Source organism: Photinus pyralis, unplaced genomic scaffold, assembly GCF_008802855.1.
Source record: "Photinus pyralis isolate 1611_PpyrPB1 unplaced genomic scaffold, Ppyr1.3 Ppyr1.4_unclustered_Scaffold2593, whole genome shotgun sequence".
NCBI lineage: Eukaryota > Metazoa > Arthropoda > Insecta > Coleoptera > Lampyridae > Photinus > Photinus pyralis.
In genome coordinates, this window is record NW_022171228.1 from 38947 (window position 1) to 50617 (window position 11671).

Consider the following 11671-nt stretch of genomic DNA (forward strand, 5'->3'; position numbering starts at 1 on the left):
GAAATCTTTGTCAGGAACATTTTCATAAAAAATACAGGCAATACCTGCGTAAATTCCGTCCGTCCGTCCTCGAATTTTAGATTTAATATGAGAAACCACAACTTTCCCTTTACATGCTCACTTTGTACGTCAGTTCATCTGTTCGTTTCTTGTTTTAAGCGAGAACCATAAGATCGAAAACCTTTCCATGTGTAAACCCCAAACTTCTACCTACAATAGTGTCATTTGGGGTGGTGTGCTTAAAAAGACATATACTCAACGTTGAGTTAATATTTACTTCCCGACGACGTCGTTACGTTACTTGAATTATCGCTTGTAGTGATAATAGTATAATATCCCTAATCAGTTTCCACTTATATTAGTTTGTAAATAAGGCCTTTCGTTCGGCCAAGAACCGCCAAATTGTTACTGATACGAGTTCCTACTTCCTATGCCATTTACTCAAAAGAACGTAAAAATAACAAAAATTCGTTTAAAGAGGGATCGTTACCAAGGGAATTTTCGGACCACTTGAGAAATTCTAGTTCTGACACACTATCTATAGGTAATGGAAGCTTTCGACGTCTACTTCAATTTCAACATTTCTAATTAGGAGTGGTCAAGTGGTGTAATGTTACAATCTTAGCATGAAACGGAGCTTGGAACTTCCCAAAATGCGTTTGGGTCTATAAATACCCAAATCACGTTTTAGGGTAAAAAAAAATTATCAAAGTCCTCGTTTGAGAATCGAAGGGACTTCAGCGCATTTTTGTGTGGCAGATCAGTATTCTATTAGCCACTTTCGATTCAACCATCAATAACAGATCTTGTCGAAGGCTACTACATTCACTAACCGCTTCCCACTTTCCTCGTGCACCCGCAATTCGCTTTTAAAGATTTGACTCCACCATCAGGAAGATCGTGTCGGGGGCTACCACATTCCCTTTGACGGTACCCACTTCCGACGTTCGGTTCACCCGCAATTCGCGTTTGAAGATTTGACTCCACCATCAGGAAGATCGTGTCGGGGGCTACCACATTTCCTTTGACGGTACCCCCTTCCGACGTCCCGTTCACCCGCAATTCGCGATTGAAGATTTGACTCCACCATCAGTGAGATCGTGTCGCGGGCTACCACATTCCTTTGACGGTACCCACTTCCGACGTCCCGTTCACCCGCAATTCGCGTTTGAAGATTTGACTCCACCATCAGGAAGATCGTGTCGGGGGCTACCACATTTCCTTTGACGGTACCCCCTTCCGACGTCCCGTTCACCCGCAATTCGCGATTGAAGATTTGACTCCACCATCAGGAGATCGTGTCGCGGGCTACCACATTCCCTTTTACGGTACCCACTTCCGACGTCCCGTTCACCCGCAATTCGCGTTTGAAGATTTGACTCCACCATCAGGAAGATCGTGTCGGGGGCTACCACATTCCTTTGACGGTACCCCTTCCGACGTCCCGTTCACCGCAATTCGCGTTTGAAGATTTGACTCCACCATCAGGAAGATCGTGTCGGGGGCTACCACATTTCCTTTGACGGTACCCCCTTCCGACGTCCCGTTCACTCGCAATTCACTTCTATTGGCGACACGAGAAAGAGAGACAGCGATTCGAGATTCACGAAACGTTAAACCGCGTGAGTTCGCAACGGAAGGTAAAAGGCGCCTGACTACTTCTCGAAGACGCGCGCGCGCCTCGCAAAAGGTCGTTAATTTCGCCCCTATGACAAAAAACAAAATTCCGCCACGCAGGAGTTGTGCGCGTTTACAACATCTTTCCGACGACACCAATTTCAAAAGAATCGGACCAAAACTGTAGTAGAAGATAGGAAAAAACTGAAAAACCTTCACGTTAGTATACTACGCTCGAGGATGACGCCCAGATGTCGCCAACCCCACATCATGTAGCCATGTCCCTAAGGTTGACAAATTTCACGGCCCTGTAGATACACGTACACCCGTTGCCTTTCTACAAGAGTTCTTCTACGCGCCCACATTTGCTGCCAGCCAGCCAGCCAGCCAGCCAGCCAAAGTGAGATTAAAAGCTACTTTTTACAAAAAAAATTTTTTGCAAAAATGCGCTAAAAATTAACCGCTAGTCGGAACCCCGAACGAAAGTGGTGCAAGTTTTACAAACATAATACCAGTTAGTGCAAAAAAACTTCAACTTTTATTAATGTCATCGATTACAAAAGTGGAATACGTGCCTTACGATGAATGGACATTCTGCACTGCCATAGAGCGCATCCGTTTGTAGCAGGGTACTATTGTCTTCTAATTCAAACTACACCATCTGAATGCTATATTGTCAAATAGTTGCACACGTTCCATTACCTATAGTTTCATATAAAGCAAACGTATAATATACCTATGCCCTTTGTAATTGTAATTTCATGGAAATGTGCACTTTATCTACCAGATGAGATGGAGAGATTTACATTCAGCATCTAGACCCGATGAATTTGAATTCAGTGGTTTCAAGTAGATTTCACAAAGAAATAAACCGACAATCGGGATTCATGACGCCGAAAGGATCTCGGTAATGCATGCTATTCGTAGTAAGGCAGTTTGTCTTAATAAGCATAGAATCATTTTGTTCTCGTCTAAACTTGTTTTGTAACAAGTTGCTAAATGTTGGTAAATCTCCAATAGTGTTTCACAAATTGCATTTCATTATAAACATTCAACAAGTGTAGGTATAGCAACAATTATAATTGGATTTCATATTACTTCTATATTCGGAAGTGTTCCAAATCCAAACTAAAGTGTAATGAAGGAGTCTGAATGAAGAAAAAGGATTGCAAATAATGCGAAACTGCAATTTTTCCTCATTTGCCTAGGTACCTAACGTCTCTCTATTCCTACTAATTTTCCAAATCCGTTTATCTAATGAACATGAGGAAAAACTCATATAATAATATGCCTATTTACAGTACCGAGTTTATCTAGCGAGAAAATATTAACTCGTCCACTTTACGGTTGGTACCTACATTAATTCAATGCTAGAAACTGAAATAATTGTAAGGCAAGCATCGATATTTCAAAATACGCTCGTATATCATCATCTACCAAAATTGACAAATGTTAAAGTGAAGTTGATGGTGACAAACACTTGATAAGTAATTAAGAGCATTCTGTCAAACAATCAACGAAAAGTGTCCCATTTTTAAAGGCATTTAGAAGAGCGCATCTTTTAATTGTTCGTAAAAAAAGTTAGGTAGGTAAGTACATGTTTCAACATTGACGTATAGATATCGTCTTCATCATATTTGATCTACAAAGCAAAATATCATGAGAAGTTCAATGATTTTTATCAAACTCCCAGGAAATTGTATCCAGTAGCAGGTACCTACTACGACTACTTTCCAGACCGTTGGCATAATCGCTATCTGTAGGAATACACTATCTATGCCATTACTATGATTCAAATTTCCATTCTTTTTAAAGAACAAACCCAAATTTTTGGTTGCTTCAAATATTTAATTATACGTTTTACTGTCTAAGCCCTCGAGCCCAAAGGAAGAGGATATTTTGCAATAGTGGTGGAGAAGTGAAAAAACCTATCCATACCTTTCGAAAATTGCAAGAGATTTCTTTTCTATTATGGCGACATCAGCTTCTTCAGAAAAGCTGTTTTCGAGGGCTTCTCTTATTACTACACCGCACAGAAATCGTGTTCTCAACGCATTTACATTGTCGTATGGCCCATCTTAAAAAAAACACCGTGTATAATCAAAGTAGCATATTTTTTCTGACTTCTACCAACCCTTCTAGGTCGATTCAAAATAGGTCCACTTTCTTCCAATTTTAGAGCCTTTGCTACATTTATTGGTATTTAGTACGCTGTACCCCTTACATCAAAGTGGCGTGATTAGCTTCCTAGCTCGTGCTTGGTGGCTATTGCAATCAGCGTTTTCGGACCTCATCAAATTTGTTAGACCATTTTAAGCAGAATGAAATCTTTTTCCGTCTGTATATGTACTCGCGTACGCGCGTATACTTGCATACTGGTAGGTAAGAAGGCTACACTACGCTATGCGTAATTTAAAGTCCGTAGAAGGACTCAACTGGCTCCGTGGCGCATTAATAGGTGGAAGTAATAGAATATGAATATAGTGGAGATGCGTGATCTTTCGCCTTCTTAAATACCGGGTAGGTACAGTGCGTACCTACGTTGGCAATTTTCCGTGGTACCGGCTTGACGGATTATATTCAAATTTTGGACATGTATATGAATCATACGGAAACAAAAAATAACCCCTCGGATTTGAAAAAAATTTTGGAGCGTCGTAACGGCAGTGAACTTTTTTTACAAATAGCCGTATCGTATAATCTATAGCTTTCGCTTTTTGTTGCATTCCTTTTCATTAATTATAGTCGTTTCGCTTCCCTGCATTTTCTGTCCCAGATCAAATTGTCTACGGTTCCCGCTTTTTTGTTTTAGCATTCACCAGTAAGCGGCCGCCGCTTGCCCTTTTAGAATTCCTAGAGTTGCCGTTTGAGTTTGCCCAAAGCTCCCGAGACCGATCCGCCTAACCGCTGCTACCGCCGATCTTGACCAGAGGCAAGGCCGTACCCTTGATGGCGTAGTCCGTCCGTTCCCCGACAGAACACCTAGGTTGCCGCTACTTTCGTTCAATCACATTGACTATAATTTTTAAACTTATTTATTTTATTTTTTATTTGCCTATTATATGCCAATTATATCTGTCATATGAGATATATAAAGTAGTCTATAATGCCCGAGGGTCCTCAAACGGCCTGTGAAATATATTCATGGTATGTGACAAAAAAAGAAGCTACTTGCTTCCTACGAAGCACTTTAATGTTGGTCGAACAATAATCATTACATTTGTATATTGGTTTGCCGCACTGCAACACATTTATTTAGCTACTGTTTTTTCACCTACTAAAATTGGCCGGATTGAAATTTCGTGCCCAATTAACACCTATGGTTAATTGAAATTTTATTTCTCTTCTTGAAAAGTAGCACAGGGGGATCAAGTTGTTTATGAGACACGTCATGACAGATGGATCCGGTTATATAAAAAATTATACCCATCATACATTTTAATTGTTTGAATTTGGTGAAATTTCAAATTTGTCTAATAAATATTCAACAAAACTTTTATTGTAAAACATGCAATAATTCTACAGTACTAGATATAATTATGTAAAACCCTGAAGTTTGTAGTTGTCTACTGGTAGCTAGATAGAGAAAATAAATACTCAAAGTATACTAATGTATTGTACTACACTTGTAATTTTGTTTCTCAAAAATCACTGAAACTTTCATAATTTTAATATTACTTCACTGTTACCTACTTAAATGTCATTGTCTCACAAAATAATATAATGTTTCCTATCACCATTTTAAAAGATATGTGATGATACCTACTTATGTCAAATTCTAGCATTAATCAGTCACCATTACTACCTTTTAAACCAATAGATGCTGATAGTGTTCACGTCTGAAATCTCAAAGCTGTTATTTATCTTTGTTAAGAATTATTTTGCACCGCAAGTTGCGTTAATTACGGACAATTATTTATTAATCTGAAAACAAGAATGCAGCTAAAATCAAAAATGTACTTTTTAGAATCACATCTCATGCGATTTCACGTTGAACCTTGAAGGTAGTTACACTCTGAGCAAGTTATAATTAGAAAAATTGAGTTCCAGGGTGGAAAGGATCAGATTATCCTTCACTATCAGAATCTATTATCTCAAACCACACTCACAACAACATGTACCTACCTCTGCATGCAAATTCTCTTAAAAATGCACCAATTCTCTCAAAACCACAATCAGTTCAATACAAATAATACAATAAATATTTTCCCCAAGCAATCATCTTTACAATAAAATCAACCTCTCACACACGTTGTATGATGTAGCTATATAAAAGAGAGAGAGCTCTATTAGAGCATACATATATTATATAAAAGCAAAAATGTAGCCACTACCAAAGAGTAATAAATATTCAACATGATTCAACATGAGATAGGTACCTACAGCAAAATTAATGTAATACTTCATGCGCTAGTAACTGTAGTTACAGCGGCCTGTATTTGAATGAGAAAAATGTTCTCATAAATGCCTATTTATTGAATACTGTATAGTTAGTACTCTTTGCTCTTACCAAATAACGAGGCAGTAGTAAAAAAATAATATAAGAATATAAAAGAGAGACAAGTGTGTCTTTTTACAATCACATTCAAATAATGGGTGAAAAAAATCAGGAACCAATAGCTAATGACACATTTTTATTATCAAAAAATCGCCCATACTTCCTGCTGAGTTGTTCAACAAACTCCTCCTTTAAATTTTGCAAACACCTACAACAAAAGTGATTACTTAATGATATTCACTTCCACATTGAGACAGTTACATTCTGTAAATTGACGAATGTCGAAATTTTCCAATATCGTGACTGGGGGCATGTGGCTTGTGTATAATAAAAGCGTTTGGTAAAACGATAAAATCGTAACCTTGAGCTTCAAGCTCCATCACATGCGAAACTTTATTCCACCCGAACCCTAGGAATCTTCTGTCGTACTCTGTTACGTTGGCGCGTACGACAATATAAGGTTCGAAATCGGGCTGCCACTTGACCTGCGAAATTTCGATTAAAGAGACTATTTTTCCTAGCAGAGACAAGCTCAACTTTATATGGTGTTGAGGCCGTCTTCCATTTTTGGTAATTGACCGGCGAATGTCCCATCGGCCAAACATCATAGCGGAATGTATACACAGATTTATTGTTTAGCATTTGTAATAATTCCTTCTTATTTTTTGGTAAACTAGTTCGATATCTTTGGCTTTCAAAAGCTGGCACTATAAGAGCCTAAAAATTGCCAATTATTAAAAATTCTCTTTGCTTAGTACTTATTTGTTACTGTGTTTTACAGGGGTTAGTGATTTTTATATTTTTCTAAGAAGAACAAGCCGTGTATTTATGTACCTTTGTGTACCAAGTACATACTAAATACCTACCTTCTTATACATACTGCTGAACGTACTAATGTAGTCTTTTAAATTAGAGTACAAATCGTGCATTGTCAAAAAGTCAGCATCAGCCAAGAAGACATAAGGGGTTGTAATCTGTCGTAATCCCACGTTTCGCAACTCATTTATTGGATACGAATCTCCACTTTTAAAAACTGCATGAAAGGCTATGTCCGACCTGTCCTTCAACACATCGGAACTTTCAATGAAATTTATCGTTTGTTGGAGTTCGGTGTCGGTTACATAAAAAGTGAGACTTACTGGACCTACCAAAAAAAAAACTAGATTGATTTCTTTTACCACCAAACCTACCCTCCCAATACTTGCAGAGTTCCTCGACAAGTTGCAGCCTATCAAATGATAGTTGCACTAAAATGGTTACATCGTCCTTCACAGGGGCGTAACTGTATTCGCGAAAGAATAGTAGGGTCCTCCATTTTTGGAATGAAGCTTTCCGAAAATCCGAGCAGACATCAATTGGTGGTTCCTAAAAGAACGTCTTGAAACTAACTTTGGGCGAATGCAGACGAAATCAACATAGCTAAATGACTCGCCTACCGTGACATTTTTTGAGTTAGGTTCACAGTTGAATAGCTGTCGTTTTAATAGATCTCCATTTAAATCTAAAAATGTTCTATACAAAGTTCTAAAATATTCGCCGTCTGGATTGATCACATTGAATTTCTTGGGCGAGTTCCAATGGACGACTTTGATGGGATATTTCTGGTAGCATTCCTGACTTTGGGTATGGTCACTTAACTGAACATTCCATGCGCAATGTACACGATACACGATATTTGGATCTTGCTTAATTACAGAGTTCATGATGTCTTGGTCGGCAAGTCGAGTGGCTCCAAAGATCGATGCTGTTTTTTTCGCGTTACGAATCCATAGCTTTTCCCAATCCAAATTCTTCAATCTGTCTATGTAATACAGGATGATTCCAGTGTTGAAACTGCAAAGAAAACAAGAAATTTAAGGCATATTTTAGTAGACCTCAAATATTTTTTGCCCTGACCTACTTTTTAATGACTTTAAACATAAATCTTTTATACCAAATAAAAAAAAATCGAGTCCTACCCCTATGGTTACACAATGCAAAAAATTCAAAATAAGTCGACCATTGATTTTCCCCGTTGGAAGGGTAGCAGCAATTTGGAAAACTGAATGGTGAAACGCCTTCTCCAATACAATGGAACCTTGGGTAAAAATTTGGTTACTGAATCTCGATAGAAGGTTCACGGCTATGAACCCAGAATAAACCGTGCTTCAGGTTTTACGCAATTTATTCGTTGAAATTTGGTTTATTTACTCAAATAGTTACCATTGTTGAGCGGTATGGAAATGTCCAAATTTATCCTTATAATTTTAGGGTCTGCGGAAAACAAAAGCACGAATTAATGGTCTTTAACTTCTTTACCAGTTGCCGTGTTATTTACATTTTATTTTATTAGCACCTCGTGTAAACAAATGAAGTGATTAATAAACTAGTTTTTTAACGTAACTAGCCACTCCAAATATAACGCAACGAAATTTAACCCCAGAGCCTTCGTAGTTATAATGTATTTTTACGCTACTCCGATAATGCAACGCAACAGATAAAAATCAGAATTACACTTTCCTAGAAAAGTTATGCTCCTTATTAGTTTACTCAGTCTTCAATTTTGCAAATGCAATGATTCTGTATTCTATGCAGGTTAGTAAGTATCAAAACCTTTCTGGATCATGAGGCCGAAGAGGTCGCCGTCGGTAAATTTAGGAAAGAAAAATCCGCTGTCGTTTTTCGCACAGATATAATTTAATACTTAATACGACTTTCATTTAAAAGTCATTAGGTGCTAAAGAAGTACACTGGCTATATTAAACCAGAAGTACACATATACTAATTGTCTCATTTATTGGCATTTTAATAAGGATTATATACCCTTCAGAGTTGTGCTACGTCAACTTACATGTATACTCTGCTATATTTCATGTTTTCAATCACTACATAGGAAAATTTTTCGAAAATCCCCCTTGTAGTTAGTTGACCAACATCACACCAGCAAAGGTTTGACAAGAACGTGTCAACATGACGTGCCATTTGTTCAAGGAATCAGACTGTATATACAGCGAGTTTTTCTCAAAAATGCAAATTGCAATGCAATTATCCCTATGTTTACTTTTCCAAAAAATTGAATTGGGTAAATGAGTTTTAAGTGTAAATATTTGACAGGTGCAGATTTATTCATTTGTTATTTAACTGGAACCACTTATTTTTGCTGATTATAGAATAGATTGTACTGCTTTTTTTTAAGTGAACATGGGAATAAATTCCATTGCTCACTACATAAGTGAACAAAGGTAAAACTTCCTTCTCGCAAGGGGATTGTAAGACTGTAGTATTTACCCTTTTCCAACAGCAGGCCACGGTGATGAAAAGAACTTTCCCAAATAATACTCGCTTTGATTTTCAACCAGTCCCACAGCCTAAAGCACAATTTTACATTACAAAAATACTGAAAAGTATACAAGTTCAACCTGTTTCTTTTCAAATTTATCAAACTCTCTCCAAAGCTCGTAAATATTTCCGACAAATGTTAAATCTGTGTCCAGCACAATGATTTTGTTCGTCACAGCCACCGGTACCACCTTGGGAAACAGTAACTTTAATAATCCGTAAATTCCCGAATAATGGCCATTGGGAACCCATCGCACATCCGCGACATACTCTGATATATTATAAAAAGTTACGGTAACTGAAATAAATGCAAATTTAAGGGTCGGTTCGCACATCAAAAGTTTACCTTGAGGAACAGCCCATGTGTCAAACAATGTCTTTAGCACCTTCTTCGAGATCTTGTTAGCCATAATGTGAAAATGAATTGGATTATTCGAGTGGAAATAAAAAGATTTAAGCATTGTGTGAAAATATAAATTAGATTTGTATCCGCTACAGACTACTCCTACATGTACAACTTCACAGTGCTTCCTTTTGTTTTCATCTATATCATCAGTGCTATGGAAAACATTGACTAGATCACTTTTCACTATGTTCACATTATGAATTTGGGAAAGTAGAAGTTGTTTGTTAAATTGATGACTTTTGTGTCTTGCTATGGTACGATCAATTTGAAACACTGAAAGGTACAAGAATGTAAGAAACCAAAGTACCAAATACTAAACCTACCTGGTGAGTATTGCGACAAGAAATTTATCACAATTAATACTATAATAACGCAGAGAAATGCTAGAATTAATCCGTGTCTAGTTGCAATAATAAAAAAATGCATTGTGTTTTCGCAAGCGAACTGTGTAGTACTGTATTAGGTGCATTATCAATCAACTACACTTTCGGTTTAATTAATCCCACGCCATTGTAAATGCAAATTTTATGCCATATCCTAAGTATTCTAGAATTTATCTACCCGAATTTTAAACTTTAAAGGTCTGTAGGAACTTTCCATTTCCACTGTATTGCTGGAAGAACTCTTTTGTAATTGATTAAAAGAGAATATTATATGTGAAACTGGATAGGGGTAGGTTGTTCATATTTAATTTTCATAATAAATATATAAACCATAAAAATGGTTATCTATAGGACAGTCTAGAATTCTAGATACAAAAACAAGACTGCCTATACCACAATCTATTGAATCTAGACTGTGTCTATACAAACGACTCAACAGTGTTGCCAAGACTACTTTTATTTATTATTCAATGATTGAAAACAACAATAGAATTAGTTCTTGACTTGTACCACAATAGCCAGCGTACCTTTTCAATACCTAATGAGTTTTGGAATCAGAAGTATACAAATCAACTCAAAACCACAACAATTTAAACTTTTCTGAATACGATCTTCGTATATCTACCTATAAGGTATACTCGCTTTGCTGTTTGCGCTGGGTGTCAGTGCCAGGATTAAAGACTGGGGCTCAGAGTCAACAAGCAACCGGACTCAGACAGTCCAGTGCCCTTTTAACAGGTATCTTTGCAAATTTGGGTCTTCTCAACAGAATAGAAGCCAGATTAAGAAGATCACTTGGTGGTGTCCTCTTCCTTTTAGCCAACTTATCACATGCACAACATATTAGGCCTACGTGCAGATACTAAGGCAAGGCAGATGAAACTCCTGATGAGCATGTGGTCTGTCACTGTGACGCTTTGATTAGGGACAGACATCAGCTCCAGGCTTCAGTATAGAACCGGGAAGGGTGAAGCAACTTTTAGGCCAGTAACGCACTTCCGAAGAAATAAGGGAGTAGGTACAATGGGCCTTTGTTGTGCCTCTTGGTCGAGCTCCCCTTGTGACTTAAATTGAATTGAATCCATTTTTTGGACTCTGTTAGTTCAATTTACGGTGCAACCTAACCTAAACAAACTTCACCCCTTTATACAAAGGATGGAGAAGGCATTCTACTTATTTAGAATAATTTAACTGTCGGGCTCCCTTTTCTTATATCAAGAACTCTTGAACTTTATGGGAGCATTCGCCAGAACAGGCTTAATTTGGATTTCAAAATTTTATAAATGAGAAACCTGCATCTTCATAAACCCAAAATATGGTAATTACTTACTTATACAACATTCTGGGTACGAAATGTTTTAGACATACTTATAGGTACTTACATAAATCGACCAATTAAAACCTTTTCGGTAGAGAATATATTCAATAAATGCAATTTGAATTAGTTAA

The 11671-nt window shown here is 37.4% G+C and overlaps 1 protein-coding gene across 1 annotated transcript; it reads right to left on the reverse strand.

The window, feature by feature from the left end:
* Nucleotides 1-5094: 5094 nt before the first annotated feature.
* Nucleotides 5095-10624, reverse strand: LOC116181849 (LARGE xylosyl- and glucuronyltransferase 1-like). Its single transcript, XM_031502278.1, has 10 exons — nucleotides 10163-10624; nucleotides 9780-10112; nucleotides 9514-9731; nucleotides 9383-9462; nucleotides 7552-7948; nucleotides 7306-7480; nucleotides 6982-7259; nucleotides 6653-6832; nucleotides 6377-6600; nucleotides 5095-6323 (listed from the first exon to the last, which is right to left on the reverse strand). Exons 1-10 carry the CDS (start codon nucleotides 10263-10265, stop codon nucleotides 6224-6226), a joined length of 2088 nt encoding a protein of 695 aa, XP_031358138.1. The 5' UTR covers nucleotides 10266-10624; the 3' UTR covers nucleotides 5095-6223.
* Nucleotides 10625-11671: the final 1047 nt, after the last annotated feature.

Coding starts and splice junctions, on each gene's coding strand:
- LOC116181849 (XM_031502278.1), bottom strand. CDS start 10,265: ATGCATTTTTTTATTATTGCAACTAGACACGGATTAATTCTAGCATTT. Junction 7,949..9,382: donor TGGCCTGCTGTTGGAAAAGG/GTAAATACTACA, acceptor TTTTCTTTGCAG/TTTCAACACTGGAATCATCC. Junction 6,324..6,376: donor CATTCGTCAATTTACAGAAT/GTAACTGTCTCA, acceptor CTTTTGTTGTAG/GTGTTTGCAAAATTTAAAGG.